General features: G+C 46.9%; 1 protein-coding gene across 1 annotated transcript in view; it reads left to right on the top strand.

The window, feature by feature from the left end:
* Nucleotides 1-20,993: 20,993 nt before the first annotated feature.
* The window catches only part of LOC123492030 (A disintegrin and metalloproteinase with thrombospondin motifs 9-like), an 85,291-nt gene continuing 82,433 nt past the window's right edge, over nt 20,994-23,851 (top strand). Inside the window, exons 1-2 of the mRNA XM_045223681.1 lie at nt 20,994-21,312; nt 21,611-22,002. Coding sequence (XP_045079616.1) covers nt 21,213-21,312; nt 21,611-22,002 — 492 coding nt within the window. The 5' untranslated portion in view covers nt 20,994-21,212. The remainder of the gene's footprint in view (nt 21,313-21,610; nt 22,003-23,851) is intronic.

Genomic DNA, 23,851 nt, shown 5'->3' on the forward strand with positions numbered 1-23,851 from the left:
AGGCCTAAGGCCGAGACAATAAGAAGACACAGTGCCAGAATAAATTCAACCACACCGTTTACATTTACATTTTAGTCATTTAGCAGACACTCTTATCCAGAGCGACTTACAGTTAGTGAATGCATACGTTTTATTTTTTTAAATTTTGTTTCATACTGGCCCCCCTTGGGAAACAAACCCACATCCCTGCCGGCCAAACCCTCCCCTACCTTGGACCAATTGTGCGCCGCCCATGGGTCTCCCGGTTGTGGCCGGCTGCGACAGAGCCTGGACTTGAACCAGGATCTCTAGTGGCACAGCTAGCACTGCGATGCAGTGCCTTAGACCACTGCGCCACTCATTTCATCACAAAACCGGAGAGCAACCTCTGTCCATTGATGTCCACAAAAAGCATATTGCATGTAACAAACGGCATGGTCAAGCAAGTTAATGTTTTCGAAATGTTCAGACTACTAAACAACTATTGATTCAGAACCACGGAGAGAAAAGAACAGGAGCTGTTCCAGTACCATTTCAACTTCAACATTTCAACATGCTCGCTAGCCTAACTTCCTTTCATGGGCAACGTTAGCCAGTTAACATTAGCCTTCTACATCTAGCTACATATTGAACATCAAATCCTCTTAGTCCAGGAGCACAATGTATGCATTTATGGTTGGATCAGAATCACCATTATAAACATTAGCCAGTACGGAGAATTAAGTACAACCACAAGTCCAAATCCTATCTCCATCCATGGCTAATTTAGGAAAGGGACAGTTTTAGCTAGCTAGCTAGCCACAGGAGGACAACAACACAACGAGATGCAATAATTCAATGTTGTTTCTGTCAATTACGTATTTATCTTGATGTGATGTGATAGGAGAGAAGCCAAATCCAAACTGGCTTCCCTTGAAAAGATAATTGGGTGCGCCAGGACCATTCACAGTTGAGCTCACTCAGTTTAGCGCAACACTGATTGGCTATTATTTTATTTATTATTTTATCAAGGGAGGCCAAATGCTCGCTGGCTTCCCTTGCATTCAATGCTATGGGCTGCAACAATGTCATACTCTTTATGACCAGACAGCATCAGATAACTGGCCTACAAATACAGAGACAGAGGGGCACTGTTTCGCTCGCTCGGATGCTTTCTCCAGTGAGATTATGAAAACACAGAGAGATGAAAGATTACAAAAATTATTGGTCAATTTCTTGGGGAAGCCTGGCTTCCCTTGGCACACCACTGTCTAAAACATTCACATGAGCACTCAGTGAACACACTATGACCTCTGCTCAGGTCAACGCCGCTCTACACTGATCCAACTTTTAAGGGTTTGCTAGGAGAGGTCTCCATTTCCTTCTTTGAATGATGAATGGATATCCTACAATAGGATGAAGTCATTCTACATTATGTTATCGTAGCAATTTTTCTAACTTTTCAACTTATGGGAGACACCATAACTGAATAAGTCCTATTCTGTTTCATAAGTTAGTTTTGGATATAGGGCTCATTGCTAAAAGAGTATTGCTCATTTGGGTTTGTTTTATTTTTTCCCTGGAAAACAAAGAGACCTTAATAAAGGACGTACTCGTGCCCCACCATCCTGTCCACTAAAGAAGAATGAGTGTTTCATGGTATATATTTCAAAGGAATCCTAGTGTCACAACTTCCGCCGAGGCTGCCTCCCCTCCTTGTCCGGGCAGGCTTCGGCGTTCGTCATCACCGGAGTACTGTTATCGACAGGAGTATTTTTCTGTGTGCCTTTTATTTTCCAGTGCACTTGTTTTGTGCCCTGGAGTGTGTTTGACGCATTTCTGCGTAAACCTGTATTTTTTGGATTAAAGCCTGTTTCTGTAATTTACCCTCCTGCGCCTGACTCCTTCAACCCCACCTTATCACAGAATCACCCACCCGAATATGGAGTCAGCGGGAGAAGAGCGCATGCCTGGAGTCGTGGCACGGGTCCAGGAGCATTCCACGATGCTGGCCAGCTTGGGGGAAGCGATGGATCGGGTTCTTCAGGTCGTCCAACGCCTGGAGAGGAGAGGACCCGATCTGTCGAGACCAGCTGGCCAACCGGATCCAGCCACCTACACCCCAGCACCCGGAGGGATCCAGATATCCCGACCCCAGGCATTTGATGGGACGACGGCGCTGTGCCAGGGATTCCTCCTCCAATTGGAGCTTTACTTCGCCAGCATCAGGCTGGAACCCTCGGAGCGGGAGAAGGTGTCCGTCCTCGTTTCCTGCCTCTGTGGAAAAGCCCTGACGTGGGCCAACGCGGTGTGGAACGAAGGAGGAGCCGCGTTGGAGGACTACAGGGAGTTCGCTCGCCTCTTTCGGGCGGTCTTTGATCACCCGCCCGAGGGTAGAGAGGTGGGTGAGCAACTGGTCCATCTGAGTATTGATTTTCTGACTGATCTTCCCGTCTCCCAAGGTAATACCACCATCCTGGTCATTGTGGACTGCTTCTCCAAGTCCTACCGCCTCCTTCCTCTGCCCGGTCTCCCCACGGCCCTGCAGACTGCGGGGGCCCTGTTTACTCACGTCTTCCGGCACTACGGGTTGCCAGAGGATATAGTGTCCGACCGAGGTCCCCAGTTCACATCCAAGGTTTGGAAGGCGTTCATGGAACGTCTGGGGGTCTCGGTCAGCCTGACCTCTGGGTTCCACCCCGAGTCAAATGGGCAGGTGGAACGAGTAAATCAGGATGTGGGGAGGTTCCTGCGGTACTACTGCCAGGACCGGCCGGGGGAGTGGTCGGTGTTCTTGCCATGGGCAGAATATGCCCAGAACTCTCTCCGCCACTCCTCTACTAACCTAACACCATTCCAATGTGTTTTAGGTTACCAACCGGTTGTGGCACCAGAGCCAGACCGAGGCTCCTGCAGTGGATGACTGGTTTCGGCACGCGTAGGAGACGTGGGACGCTGCCCACGTTCACCTCCAGCGCGCCGTGCGTCGTCAGAAGGCCAACGCTGACCGTCACCGCAGGGAGGTCCCAGTCTTCGTACCGGGGGATAGGGTCTGGCTCTCGACCCGGAATCTGCCCCTCCGCCTGCCCTGCCGGAAGCTGAGCCTGTGGTTTGTGGGGCCGTTCAAAGTCCTGAGGAGAATCAACAAGGTTACGTATTGGTTGTTACTTCCCCCTGATTACCGTATTAACCCTTCGTTTCATGTGTCTCTCCTCAGGCCGGTGGTGGTTGGACTGCTCCAGGAGTCTGAGGTGCGGGAGGTTCCTCCACCTCCTCTGGACATCGAGGGGTCCCCGGCATACTCTGTCCATGCCATCCTGGATTTGTTGTGGAGTGGGAGGGGTACGGTCCGGAGGAACGGTGCTGGGTACCGGTGAAGGATATCCTCGATCCCTCCATGTTACGGGATTTCCACCGTCGCCATCCGGCTCGACCTGCTCCGCGTCCTCCTGGCCGTCCCTGTGGTCGGGGTCGGCGCGCGGCTGGAGTCGCGCATCAAGGGTGGGGGGGGGGCTTCGGCGTTCATCGTCACCGGAGTACTAACCACTGCCGCCCCAATCATCATGTCAATCACACACACCTGGTTCTATTCCCCTAATTAGTCCATATATAAGTGTTCCCTCTGTCCCCTTGTCCTTGGGGGTGATTGTTTGTTGTGGAGGTTAGTAGCTCGGTGGAGCTCTGGTATTTGGTATCGACGGGAGTATTTTTCTGTGTGCCTTGTATTTTCCAGTGCACTTGTTTTGTGCCCTGGAGTGTGTTTGATGCATTTCTGCGTAAACCTGTATTTTTTGGGGATTAAAGCCTGTTTCTGTGATTTACCCTCCTGCGCCTGACACCTTCAACACCACCTTATCACACTTAGCCGTTTGACATGGGATATTTCCTGTACCGCCGAAGCCATCCATTCGTAAACAGAAATGTACACAGAAGAGGAGCTGTGGTCAGAAAATCAATGCTTCTGGGAGTGAGGGGGGAATGAGAGCACAGCACCAACGCAGACATTCTTCCTCCTCACAGCTGTGTTTTCAACATAAATCCACACGAGTCAATACCTCAGCAAGGTCTGGGCTTCTGCCTCCAATTCATACATATAGTACTGCATGACTGGCCTTTCTCTCTATAGTAGTTTTATTGTTGTGTATCTTGGCATGGATGATGTAAAAAAAAAGAACATATGTTACAATGCTTTAGGACGGAGTTCTTTGATGTTTTGCTGTGTGATGCTCAAGGTAATTTCTCATTGAGTATAAATTGAGTGAAGGTCTATGAGGGCTACAGTACAGAGGCTGAGGCAGGATACTGTACTGTACTGTACTTCAGATGTGTTGTCTTTGTTTCAGTTCAGCCTGAAGTGATTATAGAGGTGACTCACTGCACTGCACCATGCAAAGAGACAATATGAAAGCATTAACACACAACCGACCGTGCGTTGTCAGGGAATAACCGAACACTTCAGCGGTGTGAGAATGCCCTCCTTTGCAGGCCCTTTCGGCAACAATGTTATTTAGGTGCGGGAATGTTAGATTTATCTTTTAAATTCTAAGATAACTGTCATTGAAGTTTGTTCTGCTGCTGACATCTACCTCTTAGGCCTCCTAAGAAACAGTCAAATTGAACCCTTCATGGGATAACATGCCACTCAAAAAATAGCCACTACTCAAACTAACGGTCAGTGGAAGGACGAGTAGAGTACGCGCACGCGTCGGGGAAGAGGAGCGGGCAGGGGGAATTTTCCAAGATTCAAACATGAGAAACTAGCTAGCTAGTTTGTATGGCATTTCTTAAAAGACACTGGCACTGTTTCCACATGCTATGTGGATGTTTGTGGCACAAATCCCTGTCACGGTTTCGGCCGAGGCTGCTCCTCCTCCTGGTTCGGGCAGGCTTCGGCGGTCGTCGTCCCCGGAGTACTAGCTGCCACCGATCTATGTTTCATGTTCATTTGGTTTTGTCTTGATGTTGTACACCTGTGTCTTGTTAGTCCTCGTTAGTGTTCTATTTAGTTCTCGTTGTGTGTGTTTGTCTTTGTGTGTGATTGCTCTTCTGTTTTGTGTTGGAGCTACGTACTTCCCTCCAGTGTTTTGGAGAGGTTTTTCGCACATGTTAGTGCGCCGTTTGTTTGACGCCTGTGTGCGCCGTTATTTCGCCTTCGGGCTTATTGTGCTTATTTTCTACGTGAATATTGCACTAAAGTCTTTTGGACTGAGCTTCTGCGTCCTGCGCTTGATTCATGCACCACACCCACCTTCAGCACCCCTTGACAGAATCACACACCAAAATGGAATCAGCAGGATCTGCAGTTACGCCTGAGTCGGTCGAGGAGCGTGTTCGCGGCCAAGATGACCAGATACGACAACTGGGGACCGCTCTACAGGACGTCATCAACACCCTGCACCGATGGGAGGCCAGCGGGGTACCCACACCTCCACCTACCCTGCCAACCCCATCGGCCGGTCCACCAGTCCCAGGTCCGGAACCCAGGGGGATTCGGCTCTCGCTCCCGAGGGCGTATGACGGAACAGCTGCCGGGTGTCAGGGGTTCCTCCTGCAGGTGGAGCTTTACCTGGCCACTGTACACCCGGTGCCCTCGGGACACGAGAGCGTTTCCGCCCTCATCTCCTGTCTCACGGGCAAGGCGTTGGAGTGGGCTAACGCCGAGTGGAGGAAGATGGACGCCAACACCATCTCCTACGCCGAGTTCTCCCGCCGCTTCAAGGCCGTGTTCGACCATCCACCTGAGGGCAAAGCGGGCGGGGAGCGTCTAGTCCACCTAAGACAGGGGAGGAGGAGCGCACAGGCGTTTGCTCTAGAGTTCCGGACTCTAGCGGCGGACGCAGGGTGGAATGAACGGGCCCTCATCAACCATTTTCGATGTAGCCTACGGGAGGACGTTCAATGTGAGTTGGCCTGCAGGGATACCCATCTCACCTTCGACCAGTTGGTCGATATGTCCGTCCGTCTGGACACCCTGCTGGCCACCCGTGGACGTCCCGAGGGGGGTCCGTCCATTCCGCCCTCCGGCACCTCCGAGCCAAGCCCTATGGAGCTCGGGGGTGCCGGCGCTAGAGAAAGGAGGAGGAGGAGCCCGAGGGGGCCTGTCTCCTGCACCAAGTGCGGTCGTGGAGGGCCCACTGCGGCCAGGTGCTGAGGAGGGTTCTCCGGGGGAGAAGACAACAGGCCACGCACTGGGGGGGCCTCCCAGGTGAGTAGACGTCCCACTTACCCAGAGCTTTCTGTTGCGCACTTTTGTATACCTGTGTTTTTTCCACAGGTTGCACCTCATTCCCAGCATAAGGCGCTAGTAGATTCAGGCGCAGCTGGGAATTTTGTTGATCGGAAGTTTTGTTTAGATTTAGGGATCCCTCTCCTACCTGTTGACAAACCTTTTCCCGTTCATGCCTTAGATAGCCGCCCGTTGGGGTCGGGGTTGATTAGGGAGATCACAGCACCACTTAGGATGTGTGCGCAGGGGGTCATGAAGAGACTATACAGCTGTATCTGATCGACTCTCCTGCGTACCCAGTGGTGCTGGGAATTCCCTGGTTAAGCACCCATAACCCTGCTATTTCGTGGCAACAGAGGGCTCTCGATGGGTGGTCTGCTCAGTGCGAGGGGCGATGTCTGGTTGTTTCCGTGGGGGCGACTTCGGTGGAAAGTCCAAACCAAGTGCCCGCACTGCACATTCCGCCTGAATATGGGGATTTAGCTCTCGTGTTTAGTAAAACTAGGGCGACGCAGTTGCCTCCTCATAGACAGGGGGATTGTGCGATTGATCTCCAGGCAGGAGCAGCGCTCCCACGGAGCCACGTGTATCCTTTGTCTCAAGAGGAGAGAAAAGCCATGGAGACTTACATAGCCGAATCTTTGAGACAGGGATACATTCGGCCCTCCACTTCTCCCGCCTCCTCGAGTTTCTTTTTTGTGAAGAAGAAAGATGGAGGGTTGCGCCCGTGCATTGATTACCGTGGTCTCAATCAGATTACTGTGAAATACAGTTATCCACTCCCTCTGATTGCGACCATGACAGAGTCATTGCATGGAGCGTGGTTTTTCACAAAATTGGATCTCAGGAGCGCGTATAACTTGGTGCGCATTAGGGAGGGCGACGAATGGAAGACAGCGTTTAGTACCACGTCAGGTCATTTCGAATATCTCGTCATGCCATATGGGTTGATGAATGCTCCATCAGTCTTCCAATCCTTCGTAGATGACATTTTCCGGGATATGCAGGGACAAGGGGTGGTCGTGTACATTGATGACATTCTGGTGTACTCGTCTACCCGAGCCGAGCATATAACCCTGGTGCGTCGTGTATTGAGGAGGCTGTTGGAGCACGACCTATATGTCAAGGCAGAGAAATGTCTGTTTTTCCAGGAGTCGGTCTCCTTTTTGGGTTATCGGTTGTCCGCGTCAGGGGTGGGAATGGAGGTGGATCGTGTGTCCGCTGTGCGTAATTGGCAAACTCCAACCACTGTAAAAGAGGTGCAGCAGTTCTTGGGCTTTGCGAATTACTACCGGAGGTTTATCCGGGGGTTTTGGACAGGTGGCAGCTCCCATCACGTCCCTTCTGAAAGGGGGGTCCGGTGCGCCTGCAGTGGTCAGCTGATGCGGACAGGGCCTTTAGGAGACTGAAGGACCTGTTTACGTCGGCTCCGGTGCTGGCGCATCCGGATCCCGCATTACCCTTTCAGGTTGAGGTAGACGAGTCTGAGGCTGGTATAGGGGCCGTTCTCTCTCAACGGTCCGGCACGCCACCTAAACTCCGCCCCTGTGCTTTTTACTCAAAAAAGCTCAGCCCGGCGGAGCGGAACTATGACGTTGGGGACAGGGAGCTGTTAGCTGTAGTTCAAGCCCTTAAGGTGTGGAGGCATTGGCTTGAGGGGGCTCAACACCCTTTCCTCATTTTGACTGACCATCGGAACCTGGAGTACATCCGGGCAGCGAGGAGACTGAACCCTCGCCAGGCTCGATGGAGTATGTTTCTCACCAGGTTCGTATTTAAAATCACGTACATCCCTGGGTCCCAGAATGGTAAGGCAGATGCGCTGTCCCGGCGGTATGACATGGAGGAGAGGTCCGTTGAGCCTACTCCCATACTACCGGAGTCTTGCCTTGTGGCACCGGTGGTGTGGGAGGTCGATGCCGAAATCGAGCGAGCGTTGCGTACCGACCCCAGCCCTCCACAGTGTCCTGAGGGTCGGAAGTACGTTCCGCTCGAGATTCGGGATCAACTCATTTACTGGGCTCACACGTCACCCTCCTCTGGACATCCGGGTATTGGCCGGACAGTGCATTGCCTTAGCACTAAATACTGGTGGCCCACTTTGGCTAGGGATGTGAGGGTTTATGTCTCCTCCTGCTCGGTGTGCGCCCAGTGTAAGGCGCCCGACATCTGCCCAGGGGTAAGTTACAACCCCTGCCCGTTCCACAACGACCATGGTCCCACCTCTCGGTGGATTTTGTGACAGACCTTCCCCTCTCTCAGGGGAATACCACCATCCTGGTCGTTGTGGACCGGTTCTCTAAGGCCTGTCGTCTTCTCCCTATGTCGGGTCTTCCTACTGCCCTACAGACCGCTGAGGCCCTATTTACCCACGTCTTCCGGCATTACGGGGTACCCGAGGATATAGTGTCTGATCGAGGCCCCCAGTTTACCTCCCGTGTTTGGAGAGCGTTCATGGAGCGTTTGGGGGTCTCGGTTAGCCTTACCTCAGGGTACCACCCGGAGAGTAACGGGCAGGTAGAACGTGTCAACCAGGATGTGGGTAGGTTTCTGAGGTAATATTGCCAGGGCCGGCCGGAGGAGTGGGCACGGTACATTCCCTGGGCCGAGATGGCCCAGAACTCTCTCCGCCACTCCTCTACCAACCTAACCCCCTTCCAATGTGTGTTAGGTTACCAGCCGGTTCTGGCACCTTGGCAGCAGAGCCAGATCGAGGCCCCTGCGGTGGATGATTGGATGAGGCGCTCGGAAGAGACGTGGAACGCTGCCCACGTCCACCTGCAGCGGGCCGTCCTTCGTCACAAGGCTAGCGCCGATCTCCACCGCAGTGAGGGGCCGGTGTACGCACCCGGAGATCGAGTCTGGCTCTCTACCAGAAACCTACCCCTCCGCCTGCCCTGCCGGAAGCTGGGTCGGCGGTTTGTGGGGCCCTTTAAAGTCCTGAGAAGATTGAACGAGGTGTATTATAGGTTACATCTACCTGTTGAGTATAAGAATATTAACCCCTCGTTCCATGTGTCTCTTCTCAGGCCGGTGGTAGCTGGTCCACTCCAGGACAATGAGATAGGGGAGACTCCTCCGCCTCCACTGGACATCGAGGGGGCTCCGGCGTACACCGTTCGGTCCATCTTGGACTCAAGACGCCGGATGGGGGGTCTCCAGTATCTCGTGGAGTGGGAGGGGTACGGCCCGGATGAGCGGTGCTGGGTGCCGCGGAGGGACATCCTAGACCCATCTCTCCTGTCGGAGTTCCACCGGGACCATCCCGCGCGCCCTGCTCCGCGGCCTCCTGGTCGTCCCCGAGGCCGGGGTCGGCGCACGGCTGGAGCCGCGCGTCAAGGGGGGGGTACTGTCACGGTTTCGGCCGAGGCTGCTCCTCCTCCTCCTGGTTCGGGCAGGCTTCGGCGGTCGTCGTCCCCGGAGTACTAGCTGCCACCGATCTATGTTTCATGTTCGTTTGGTTTTGTCTTGATGTTGTACACCTGTGTCTTGTTAGTCCTCGTTAGTGTCCTATTTAGTTCTCGTTGTGTGTGTTTGTCTTTGTGTGTGATTGCTCTTCTGTTTTGTGTTGGAGCTACGTACTTCCCTCCAGTGTTTTGGAGAGGTTTTTCGCACATGTTAGTGCGCCGTTTGTTTGACGCCTGTGTGCGCCGTTATTTCGCCTTCGGGCTTATTGTGCTTATTTTCTACGTGAATATTGCACTAAAGTCTTTTGGACTGAGCTTCTGCGTCCTGCGCTTGATTCATGCACCACACCCACCTTCAGCACCCCTTGACAATCCCATTCAAGTCATGGGACCGATATTAGAATTGTTGTGCATCATGTCCAAATTATCCAAAAGTATCTAAAATGTATTGTGAAGCTCAACAAAGTAACTTATAGATGATTGGAACATGATGCGTGAAAAATACTAATATCAGTCCCATGACTTGCATTTCATTTGTGCCACAAATGCTAGAACGTTAGCACGTGGAAACAGTGCCAGGGAAACTAAACCAAAGCAAGGATTGCTGTCACACCTTGTCCTTAGACTGCTTATAGGGTAAGGAAACCAATCATTTTGTAATTCATATTCAAAATAACGAGTAAAAAGAGACACTAAAAGTATTAGTTAAAAAAACACCACCAATCTGAAAGGGCACTTTTCTCATAGGAAGGGAAAAGGGCATACTATTGAACTCAACGTTTTCATACAACTGCATGATTTGTAAAATCCTTGTACAAAGTCAAAAGTGTTCAAGCCTTCATCACCATTGAAAATGGTTTATGTGCAGCTATACTACATACCGGAAAAGTTTTATCTTCCTACTTTTAAGTAAACACTCTTAGTGTGACAGGAGCGTTGTTTGGTCTTGAAGGGGATCGTCATTTCTATGTTGTTTTGTCCCCTCCCATCCAGCGGGGGTCCTGTGCACACTGCTGTGCTCCTGTCATCTGCAGTGAGCCTGGCGGTCCCTGTCAGTCCCTGTCGGCCCCTGACACAGTGGGGCTGCCAGCGGGACCCGGGCCAGCCTATTCTCCAGGCCCTGACAGCTACAGAATAGAGTTCCTGACCCAGAACACTAAACTATATCTAATACGACAAAAGGAGCAGTACCCAGGCAGCTAGAGCATAGGGGAAACAAATCTAGTAGCCATTTGTGGGTTTTAAGATAACCATGTACCCCTCCAATCCCTCCTGTACTGTACACATCCTGTTTACTGTGATGTTCAGTTCAGGTCTGTGCTGTGCTGTCTTCATCTCGTTAAGGTCATTAAAGACACCCTGGACTTAGAATGATGTGTTAGACACTCCGTGCTGTTTTCATCTCATTAAGGTGATTTAAGAGACCTGGAATTAGAATGTGTTAGACACTACAATGCATGTTTACAGTGTAAAAGCATTGCTTCTGTATTATGAAGTTAAATGAATGAGGATAAGAAGGATATTAATAAAGTGGTCTTATAAACAACCTTATTTAGGTGACCTGGAATGAGAAACAGAATACTGTGCTCACAACGATAATTAATTTATGGCAAATTATCACACTGTATTTCTGGAGACACCCGTGTAACTACGGAACGTCTCTGTTTGGCGCCCAATCAAAGGATCAGAGAAAATAACATTGTGTTTGCTGTATTCCCTTTTCTCCTCATGACATTCTGCGTTTTTGGAGTAAGGAATGAAAAATAAAAGCTGTTTTTGAGCGAGAGGAGAGGTGGTGTTAACCCCATGGCTCCCTACTGCCTCTCTTTTCTCCTACTCACACTCCTTCTCCAGCTGCCTCATATCAATACACTGGCTTGGGCTGGAAAGGGTGTTGGGTTATCTTTTCAATTTCTCTCACAGCTGACAGTGATTAGGTCATCATGTTGTCCTTTTGTTAAGCACGGGATGACAAGTGAGAGGGGGGAACAGGCCCAGTGCTGCTAAGTGATGACATACGGACTCAGAGAACTGATATTACTACTTTCTCCAAAATGGTCTGTCACATCCATTTCAAGTCAAACAGGGTGCTTGGGTGTCTGTCTCCCAACTGCAGTGTTACACCCCTCCCGCCCCCTGTCACCACTACCACCACCACCACCACCACCACACCACGGCTCTACAGTCCACTGTGTCCATGTAATGATGTTATGAACGAATACATGCCCTCCAAAACCTTCAGCAGGGGAAGAATGACTCACTACATATTCATTTGGCATGTAAACAGAGGATTTGGTGGAAGTGCTGAGAGGTTTTTGGAAGTTGGAGACTACACAGCTGGAGGCTTTCTTAGTGTGTGGCACATCCAATGGTACGGCTAGACTTTGCAATTTCTATAAATTCTTTACTAGCCCTCGTTTCTCTAATCTATGGTCTCAAACCCTGATAAATCTATGTTGCCATTCCGTGGATAGCTTGGATATCTGGGAAGCATTCAAATTTGGGGAAAGACCGCCTGACAGCTGCACTACCACTTGGGCAGTGTCCAGACCTCTAGCTCACGGTCTGTGAAAGCTCAAAATGGACCTAATTGCATTTCAGAAGTTCTGCCTTGTTTTTGGTATGCTTTCCCAAAGTAAACTAGCCCAGGAACATCCTACAAGCCCACTTACCAGCATGGTCTCAGACTAGACCTAACATATGTGAATCCGGGACACTGAAATTAGTATGATATGTTACTTTTGGTATGGTTACAGAAGACAGAAGGTTACTTAAGGTAAAAAAAAGGAGGGTGGATGGATGAGTGTATAATGCAAATGAAAGGAGGGTGGTTGGTCTGGTTGGATGGATGGGCATATAATGAGAACGTCTAGCAACCCAAAGCTTGCGTGTTCGAATCTCATCACGGACAGGTTTAACTAATTAGCAACTTTTCAACTACTTACTACTTTTTAGCTACTTTGCAACTACTTAGCATGTTAGGGGAAGCATGTTAGCTAACCCTTCCCTAACCCTAAACCTAACCCCTAGCCTAGCTAATGTTAGCCAACTAGCTAACCTTAGAGTTAGCCACCTAGCCACCTAGCTAACATTAGCCACAACAAATTAGAATTCGTAACATATCATACGTTTGGCAAATTCGGTACATAATATACATTTTGCTAATTCATAATATATTGTACGTTTTTGAAATTCATAACATATCATATGAATTGTCATTCGTAAGAGATCATACAAAATGGATGATGGACATCCACAAATTAATATGTACCATATGAAACGTAACATATGATGCTAAATGGAGTGTCTCGGATTTAAGAACAGAATAATACAAAATGCTCTGGGACCAGGTTGCATTTTCAGCCTCTCCCTGGTAAAGCCCTCAATGCTTGTAGAACTGTCTGCGGCACAACTTAAAAGGCTAGGGACATGTGACACAGCTTTATTTATTTTTTATTACTGTGTCAAAGTTTTTCATTTTCAGTCTAATTGCAAAGCCATTTTTTTCTGCCAGTATGTTTACATATTTCTTAAATATTCATGAACAGTTGTCGAGGACATGATTCACTCTTTTGTCCTTTTAAGAGCTTTGTATATCTATTTTTTCCCAATATATTTTCATTACAAATTTCAAATGTACAATTGCGGCATTGTTACAGTTATGTGACACAGCTTGTTATGTTTGTGTGTGACAGTGTATGCGTCTTTACATAAGAATGTAAATGTACACGTGAGTGTGTCTGTGTGTGTGTGCCTGTGTGTACCTGTGTGTGTGTGTGTGTGTGCGCACGTGCGCGTGTGGGTGTGTGTGCCTGTGTCTGCATGTGGGTGTCTGTCTGCATGTCCTAGGGAGCTGTAGTCTCTCGATGTTTACCCAATTACTGGTGGAAGTGCAAATGGTCCCATCCTGCAGGAAGTAATAAGTGTAAGAGGGTTCTCAGGGCCGAGGAGTTATCAAATACCACCTTCCTCTCACAGGAACCCAAACACTCATCCTCAGCTCCTAATCGCCACAATCATACACGTCCCTGCCATTTCAACTTCAAATCCTTTGCTGTACACACTACACACACATGTCCCTTCTTCAAAATAGTTTCTTCCCTGTGGCCAAGGAGGATCCTCCTCACTGTGCTCAAGGAAAATCAACAGAATCAGAACAAGAAATGTAAAACAAAAAGCATAACTGTATGTGCACCTTATGCCCTACTAACTACTATCAAGAGTTGCATTTATTTATTTTTTCAGAGGAAAGGCAATTGAGCATTTTCTCACAGGGAATATCATTGGGAAAAGTACCTTGGTGTGTCACAGTGGTGAAGAGAGACCAGGGTATTTCTCAACAACTATCCCCTGACAGGATCCCAGCTGGAAAGGACAATGAGACAACTGAGGTTAGGAGCCTTGAGTGCCTCAGACAAACAAGTAATGTAGGCAGCAGCATATAGCCACCTGTCAATGCTGTATCAGCCCTATTTATATAGAACCAAAGCACAGAAGAACTGATGAGCGCTGAAAACTATGGATAGCCAATCAGAATCACCTGTATTAGCCTAGTACATTTACATATACCCATAATTTGATTTGGTGAAATGGTGTTGCCACAGTAAACAGAATAAACAGACAGAATATAGATGATAAACATAATACATAGACATAATATATCAATAAAGAATTTATGAATACACTATAAATAGCTAAATCTGAATAATTATGCATGGTATGGATGTATAAACAATTTCCAATGGATGATGTGCAATGGAGCGGACCTATATGTCGTCATTTAGTGCAGAGTTTAAAAAGGAAGGTGCATATATGCCCAGCGTCATCCAGGGTAGGGGAGGGAATGGCCGGCAGGGATGTAGCTCAGTTGATAGAGCATGGCGTTTGCAACGCCAGGGTTGTGGGTTCAATTCCCACGGGGGGCCAGTATAAAAAAATATGTATTCACTAACTGTAAGTCGCTCTGGATAAGAGCGTCTGCTAAATGACTAAAATGTAAATGTAAATGTAATATGCAAGAATGTGCAGAGGTAGTGGAATGAAATTGCACACATCCTGCTGGTGTCCCAACACAGCACACATGGACCTCACCCAATAATCAACACACGTTCAGTACGGCAAGGAAGTTAGTCATGAGGGGAGGGAGGGGGATGTTAAAAGCAATTAGGTTTCTCTCTTTGAACCCCCAAGACAGGATTCAGCCTCCATTCAAGCTTTCCAAACCTTATCGGCCGTCATCGGAACTGGAGGGGAAGTGAAGTTTACACTGTCATGAGGAGGCTGCCCTCAGTATGCTGCCTGTTACTGTTCCTTACCAGGCCAGCCAAGCTAGGCGGCTCCATTGACCTCAGTAACTGTCCATTGAGAATAACCATGGGGTCCATGACTGCCTGCCACCAGCCTGTTGAGTGAGGCCAACAGTAGCCAAACAACCTGTTCAGAACTTACACTGCTAGACCACCCTAGGCCACGATTGTAGGTACTTTAAATGACTCTGAAGTTAACAACAGTTAATTTTACAATGGCAAGGTAGTGGATAGAATACTGAAATTCTTACATTGGCCTTTACTGAGCTTTCTGACTAGTTTGCAATAATAATGTATTTAAATAATTCCATGTGATGTTATTGATACTGTGGAAAACAAGCAATTGAAGAAAAAGTCTTGACTGTTGTGTTTAGGGGTAAGATAATATACACTACATGGCCAAAGGTATGTGGACACCCCTTCAAATTAGTGGATTCGGCTATTTCAGCCACACACCCCGTTGCTGACAGCTGTATAAAATCGAACACACAGCCATGCAATCTCCATAGACAAACATTAGCAGTAGAATGGCTCGTACTGAAGAGCTCAGTGACTTTCAACGTGGCACCGTCATAGGATGCCACCTTTCTAACAAGTCAGTTTGTCAAATTTCGGCCTTGCTAGAGCTGCCCCAGTCAACTGTAAGTGTTGTTATTGTGAAGTGGAAACATCTAGGAGCAACAACGGATCAGCCGTGAAGTGGTAAACCACACAAGCTTACAGAACGGGACCGCTGAGTGCTGAAGCGCTTAGCACGTAAAAATTGTCTGTCCTCGGTTGCAACACTCACTAACGTGTTCCAAACTGCCTCTGGAAGCAATGTCAGCACAAGAACTGTTCGTCGGGAGCTTCATGAAATGGGTTTACATGGCCGAGCAGCCGCACACAAGCCTAAGATCATCATGCACAATGCCAAGCATCGGCTGGAGTGGTGTAAAGTTCGCCGCCATTGGCCTCTGGAGCAGTGGAAACGCTTTCTCTGGAGTGATGAATCACACTTCACCATCTGGCAGTCCTACGGACGAATCTGGGTTTGGTGGATGCCAGGAGCACGCTACCTGTCCGAATACATAGTGCCAACTGTAACGTTTGGTGGAGGAGGAATAATGGTCTGGGGCTTTTTTCATGGTTAGATCTAGGACCCTTAATTCCAGTGAAGGGAAATCTTAACGATACAGCATACAATGACATTCTAGACGATTCTGTGCTTCCGACTTTGTGGGCCCTTTCGTGTTTCAGCATGACAATGCCCCCATGCACAAAGCGAGGTCATACAGAAATGGTTTGTCAAGATCGGTGTGGAAGAACTTGACTGGCCTGCACAATCCCATCGAACACCTTTGGGATGAATTGGTGAGCTGTGAGCCAGGCCTAATCGCCCAACATTAGTGCCCAACCTCACTAATGCTCTTGTGGCTGAATGGAAGCAAGTCCACGCAGCAATGTTCCAACATCTAGTGGAAAGCCTTCCCAGAAGAGTGGAGGCTGTTATAGCAGCAAAGGGGGGACCAACTCCATATTAATGCCCATGATTTTAGAATGAGATGTTTGGCAAGCAGATGTCCACATACATTTGGCCATGTAGTCTATGTATACAGTATGCCTTTGAGTTTGGTCCCAGATTGGTTTAACAAAGCATGACGTGTATCTAATGTATCTAATGATCTGCTGAGTCAGATTATCAAAACTGATTTTATCATAATTTAAAATACAAAAAATAAGTCATGATTTATATATAAAATGAATCAATAGAGGTTTGAACTTCATATGTTAACCAATATACATTTTGTACAAGCTGGTTGGCTATCACAATTTTGTTTGTCTGTTATCCATCAAAAAAGCTCTTGTGGTTAGGCTATACTGTTATTCATTTTCTGAGCCCACCACAGGCATTTCCTATGAGGCTATTGTTTTAGGTATGCACCTGCAAACCATGTTAACGGTTCTAATGGTCATGTGTGTTGATCGTACCAAAGAAATGAGCTGTAACGTCCCATTTGCTAACATTTATCGCTACGTACTCTAGGAGGAGAGCAGGAATCTAGTGTTGTGGTGCACTTGTTGCAGTGGTGACACACTGATCAAACCAAGGGAGTGTTTAAGCAGTGCTTTGTGGCATCTATGTCACAGGTTAAACTATTCTAGCCCTGGTCGGTGTTGTAACAAGGATATTTAGACTAGTTTTAATCTCAAGAACATGACTGCCTCGTGAAAACGTATTTCTTCATGTCCTGGGCTGACAGAGCCTTCCAGGCTACTTATCTTGCATGTATGATAAGCACACTCATACATATTGAAGAATAAACGGTGTCTTCTTTGCATATGAGTGTGTGTGTGTGTGTGTGTGTGTGTGTGTGTGGTGTGTAAATGTAAAATGTAAAATGTTTGTGAGAGAGAGAGAGAGAGAGAGAGAGAGAGAGAGAGAGAGAGAGAGAGAGAGAGAGAGAGAGAGAGAGAGAGAGAGAGAGAGAAATGGCTGGAGACATTTAGAGGAACTCAATGACTTTCAATTTTATATGTAATGATCCCAGCAAGTCCTCATTTGTAAAGACAATGAATGAGGTAGATTCAGTAGAAGGCTGGATGTGGAGTAGAACCCTTAGATCACAGTGTCTATACAAAGGATCCCATGTAGGCTAATGTCAGGAGGAAGATGTATCCTAACAAAGCCATCAGTAAACAGTAAGCGATGTCTTTATAATGCCTTTATACATCAAATGATTCCATTTCTCATGGCTTATCCAGCTATACTATCAAATCAAATCAAATGTTATTTGTCACATGCTTCGTAAACAACAGGTGTAGACTAACAGTGAAATGCTTACTTACAGGCCCTTCCCATCAATGCAGAGAGAAAGAAAATACAGAAATAATAGAAAAGTAATAATAAAAGTAATAATAAACACACATTGAGTAACAATAACTTGACTATATACACAGGGTACCAGTAGCGAGTCGATGTGCAGGGCTATGAGGTAATTGAGGTAGATACAGTGAGGGAAAAAAGTATTTGATCCCCTGCTGATTTTGTACGTTTGCCCACTGACAAAGAAATTATCAGTCTATAATTTTTATGGTAGGTTTATTTGAACAGTGAGAGACAGAATAACAACAAAAAAATCCAGAAAAACGCATGTCAAAAATGTTATAAATTGGCTAGCATTTTAATGAGGGAAATAAGTATTTGACCCCCTCTCAATCAGAAAGATTTCTGGCTCCCAGGTGTCTTTTATACAGGTAACGAGCTGAGATTAGGAGCACACTCTTAAAGGGAGTGCTCCTAATCTCAGCTTGTTACCTGTATAAAAGACACCTGTCCACAGAAGCAATCAATCAATCAGATTCCAAACTCTCCAGTATGGCCAAGACCAAAGAGCTCTCCAAGGATGTCAGGGACAAGATTGTAGACCTACACAAGGCTGGAATGGGCTACAAGACCATCGCCAAGCAGCTTGGTGAGAAGGTGACAACAGTTGGTGCGATTATTTGCAAATGGAAGAAACACAAAATAACTGTCAATCTCCCTCGGCCTGGGGCTCCATGCAAGATCTCACCTCGTGGAGTTGCAATGATCAAGAGAACGGTGAGGAATCAGCCCAGAACTACACGGGAGGATCTTGTCAATGATCTCAAGGCAGCTGGGACCATAGTCACCAAGAAAACAATTGGTAACACACTACGCCGTGAAGGACTGAAATCCTGCAGCACCCGCAATGTCCCCCTGATCAAGAAAGCACATATACAGGCCCGTCTGAAGTTTGCCAATGAACATCTGAATGATTCAGAGGAGAACTGGGTGAAAGTGTTGTGGTCAGATGAGACCAAAATCGAGCTCTTTGGCATCAACTCAACTTGCCGTGTTTGGAGGAGGAGGAATGCTGCCTATGACCCCAAGAACACCATCCCCACCGTCAAACATGGAGGTGGAAACATTATGCTTTGGGGGTGTTTTTCTGCTAAGGGGACAGGACAACTTCACCGCATCAAAGGGACGATGGATGGGGCCATGTACTGTCAAATCTTGGGTGAGAACCTCCTTCCCTCAGCCAGGGCATTGAAAATGGGTCGTGGATGGGTATTCCAGCATGACAATGACCCATAACACACGGCCAAGGCAACAAAGGAGTGGCTCAAGAAGAAGCACATTAAGGTCCTGGAGTGGCCTAGCCAGTCTCCAGACCTTAATCCCATAGAACATCTGTGGAGGGAGCTTAAGGTTCGAGTTGCCAAACATCAGCCTCGAAACCTTAATGACTTGGAGAAGATCTGCAAAGAGGAATGGGACAAAATCCCTCCTGAGATGTGTGCAAACCTGGTGGCCAACTACAAGAAACGTCTGACCTCTGTGATTGCCAACAAGGGTTTTGCCACCAAGTACTAAGTCATGTTTAGCAGAGGGGTCAAATACTTATTTCCCTCATTAAAATGCAAATCAATTCATAACATTTTTGAAATGCGTTTTTCTGGATTTTTTTGTTGTTATTCTGTCTCTCACTGTTCAAATAAACCTACCATTAAAATTATAGACTGATCATTTCTTTGTCAGTGGGCAAACGTACAAAATCAGCAGGGGATCAAATACTTTTTTCCCTCACTGTATGTACATATAACTAGGAATAAAGTGACTAGGCAACAGGATAGATAATAAACAGAAGCAGCAGTGTATGTGATGAATCACAAAAAGTGAGTGCAAAAAGGGTCAATGCAGATAGTCTGGGTAGCTATTTGGTTAACTATTTAGCAGTCTTATGGCTAAGGCGTGAAAGCTGTTCAGGGTCCTGTTGGTTTCTGACCTGGTGCATCGGTACCGCTTGCCGTGCAGTAGTAGAGAGAACAGTCTATGACTTAGATGGCTGGAGTCTTTGACAATTTTTAGGGCCTTCCTCTGACACCGCCTGGTATAGAGGTCCTGGATGGCAGGGAGCTCGGCCCCACTGATTTACTAGGCCGTACGCACTACAAATTTTTTGAGGATCTGAGGGCCCATGCCAAATCTTTTCAGCCTCCTGAGGAGGAAGAGGCGTTGTCGTGCCCTCTTCACGACTGTGTTGGTGTGTGTGGACCATGATTGATCCTTAGTGATGTGGACACCGAGGAAATTGAAGCTTTTGACCAACTCCACTACAGCCCCGTCGATGTGAATGGGGGCGTGCTTGGCCCTCCTCCCTATAGGCTTTTTTCTGAGCACACCACAGGCATTTCCTATGAGGCTATTGTTTTAGGTGTGCACCTGCGAACCATATTAACAGTTCTAATGGTCATGTGTGTTGATCGTACCAAAGAAATTAGTTGTAACGTCCCATCTGCTAACATTTATCACTACGTGCGCTGGGAGGTGACCAGGAATCTAGTGTTGTGGTGCAGTGGTGACACACTGATCAAACTTAGGGAGTGTTTAAGCAGTGCTTTGAGGCATCTATGTCACAGGTTCAACTATTCTAGCCCTGGTCGGTGTTGTAACAAGGATATTTAGACTAGTTTTAATCTCAAGAACATGTCTGCCTGGTAAAACGTATTTCTTCATGTCCTGGGCTGACAGAGCTGAGCTGACAGAGCCTTCCCGGCGAGTTGGGGGGAGACATTTAGAGGAACTCAATTACTTTAAATTCTAAATGTAAAGATCCAAGCAACTCCTTATTTGTAAAGACAGTGAATGAGGTAGATTCAGTAGAAGGCTGGATGTGGAGTAGAACCCTTAGATCTCAGTGTCTATACAAAGGACCCCATGTAGGCTAATGTCAGGAGGAAGATGTAGCTTAATAAAGCCATCAGTAAAAAGTAAGTGATGCCTTTATACATCAAATGATGTAATGTCTCATGGCTTATTGACCTATACTTCCTTCATGGTTTCCAGTTAAAGAACAGCTCCACCACCGCCAGCAATCATAATTGAACATGTTTAACTCGAGTAATTTCAGTGATACCACAATCATACTGTAGGCCTAAGTGAATTCTGTATGTATGTCACAGAAATGGGTTGTGGCTTGTTTATAAGGGCGTGCTCCAGTAATGTACCTTTCACTAATCCCGCCCCGAAATCAGCAGTCTGTGGTGTGTGCAGTGTAGCCCACCACAGTTGTCTCTCCGACCCGTCTCTCTGCAGTAAGCATGTTCGCCAGGGTATCTGCGAACCGCTCACGACCCAACACACGTTACAGGTGAGAAACCCCCCACCCAAGAGTCAAGGATAATCGATTTGGATGTGGCGCGCACTTGAGAGTTTGAATACGGTGGTAAGACCGAGTGACCGGAGCACGGGCAGTGAAGGAGAAATACTATATTCGGGGTGGCGCTCTCTACTTAACGTGGACAATCATGCATATGCTGTTTTGGGGACTAGGGTTTTTGCTATTTCTCCCTGACTTTTTGAATGTAGTGGCATCCACGGGGAGATCGCTATTGAGTTCAAGAAAAGGTAACGTATTTCGATTTACCAACAAAAAAATGACCATGTGATGTGCTATTTTGTAGGCTAACCGGCAGACAGAGAATGAATGACTTTTTTCAGGATCAGCAAAGCACATGACTTGCAATGCATTTATAATGATCTTATGTTTCTTGAATGACTTCACTTCACAGAGGCAAACGTAATTAACTCATATAACATTATTGTTATTATTATTATTATTATTATTATTATTATTATTATTATTATAAGCCTATTATTACCATTGCTAATTCTATACCCGTTGTACCATGGCTTTCTTCACCAGCTAAAGTTTCCGAGCAGCTTGGCGCATATGAGATTGTAACTCCGGCGCGTGTGAATGAAGCCGGTGACAACTTTCCCACGAGCGTGCACTTCAAACGGAAAAAGCGGAGTGTGGAGGATAGCCCAGGCAACTCCTCTGTTCATTGGGTCTCGCCATCAATCCATTACAAAATATCTGCGTTTGGACAGCACTATCACCTCAACCTGACACTCGAGTCAGGATTTATCGCTCCGCTATACACTGTGACAGTACTTGGAGCACCTATAGGTAACATAACGGATTTCACCCCGGAGGAGGCAGAGGAGGATACGGAGTATCAGCACTGCTTCTATAAAGGACATGTGAATGCTCAAACGGAGCACACCGCAGTCATCAGTCTCTGCTCTGGATTGGTGAGTCCAAGCACTTTGAGTAGCCCTCCCTTGATACAGTGTGATACAACGTCTCTCTGCACTACGATAGGCGCACCTGTTATCTGACCAGATATGAAACTGTAACACTAATAGTTTATACAGCTGTTGTAATACTATGACAACATGAGAACATTAGGGGAACCTTACCCTGGTAATGGAGTGCATTTCTACCTCTGCACAAAGCGCGTTTTTCCAGCCTTGTGCATTTGTGTTCAACTTAAAAGTGGTGACTGTTAGTGAGAGAGAGCCATTATGTTAGCTCTTGTATCTTAAAATGAGCTGCTCACATAAATAACTTTGAGCCTAGTAGTCTCATTCTGCTCCTCAACTTCAGCCATCATACTCTGCATGCACGCTTCTCTGGTAGCCGGTGACGTCCTACGCTACGCACATCAGTGCAGAGGGCGCGCCAGTGGTGCTGACGTCATCACGATTGAGTCTCAGACAGGGACATTATCTCCATGCATGCATGACGTTGTGTGGAGTTGATTTTTTTTAAACATTTAAGTCATTTAGCAGACGCTCTTATCCAGAGCGACTTACAGCTAGTGAGTGCATACATTTTTATTTTTTTCATACTGGTCCCCCGTGGGAATCGAACCCACAAACCTGGCGTTGCAAGCGCCATGCTCTACCAACTGAGTTACACGATTGATACTTACAGATTGTAATAATAACAGTTAAATTCCCCATGTGAATATCATTGAGGTCATCACAAATTAAACAAATGGGACTTGCCTGCACCATAAGCCTAGATAGATTGGGGAGATCATTTGACATTAAAATAAAACAAAGTTAATGTTGGTCTATGGGTGTGGTTCAGGCCAATAAAATGTACTATTAGAAAGTTTAAATGATTCAAGCATGTATAGGCTATTAATTCATATACATCTAAGGACTTTTACTTGCTCTGGACCTATTCACAGGGAAACAGTCGGAAGCAGGTATATGACCACTGATACATTATGAATTATATCCACTCAGGGGAGCCAGCCCCACCCAATCAGATTGAGCAAAAAAATATATAATAATAATGCTCTTTACTTGTCAGTGTTCCAAACGGGACATTATTTGTCTTTTTACCTAAACATGCAAACACCATCAGATATACTGTAATTCATAGCGAGCGTTGCACCGGGTTAGTCAGATTTGATTAAATATAACAGAACAGATTAACTGGAATGACATTCACTCTGGGTTGCCAAAAATAACTTACTGAAAGCCACAACCCCAATAAGCTTGTAAGGGCTTGAAAGTAAGCATTTCACGGTAAGGTCTACACATGTAGTATTCGGCACATGTGACAAATAAAAATTGATTTCATTTGGAATAGTTATAAAATGTAAAGCTGGCAAACGGTTAGTGGTCTTCTTCTTCTTCTGTGGGGTTTAACGGCGGTTGGCATCCAATATTTTGCATTACCGCCCCCAACTGGACGATAGTATAAATCCATTATACTTTGTGATACAAAATTGGAAATGGGGAAAATAAAAATAAAAACAAATAATAAAACAACCTTCCAACTAACCCTACACTCATTTAAAAACCCACTACTTTGTCCCTATCTGCTCCTGCAGAGGAAAGGACACCACCACTAAACACACCCTGTAACTCTTCTGATGTCAAATTTCGTACACCCAAGTACTTCTCTGCAGCTGCAACCACAACATCAATTTTCTGTGATTTACGTTCCATTTCTGCAGTACAGTTAATAACCATTGCTATGAACGCTTATAAGCCAATCTTACTGAAAAGTATGTCACTCGTTGGCCTATCCATCTGTACTGGCACAGATCTACTACTCACAGGGATCCCTTAACCCATCCTC

The sequence above is a fragment of the Coregonus clupeaformis genome, chromosome 12, assembly GCF_020615455.1.
Source record: "Coregonus clupeaformis isolate EN_2021a chromosome 12, ASM2061545v1, whole genome shotgun sequence".
In the NCBI taxonomy this organism is placed as follows: domain Eukaryota; kingdom Metazoa; phylum Chordata; class Actinopteri; order Salmoniformes; family Salmonidae; genus Coregonus; species Coregonus clupeaformis.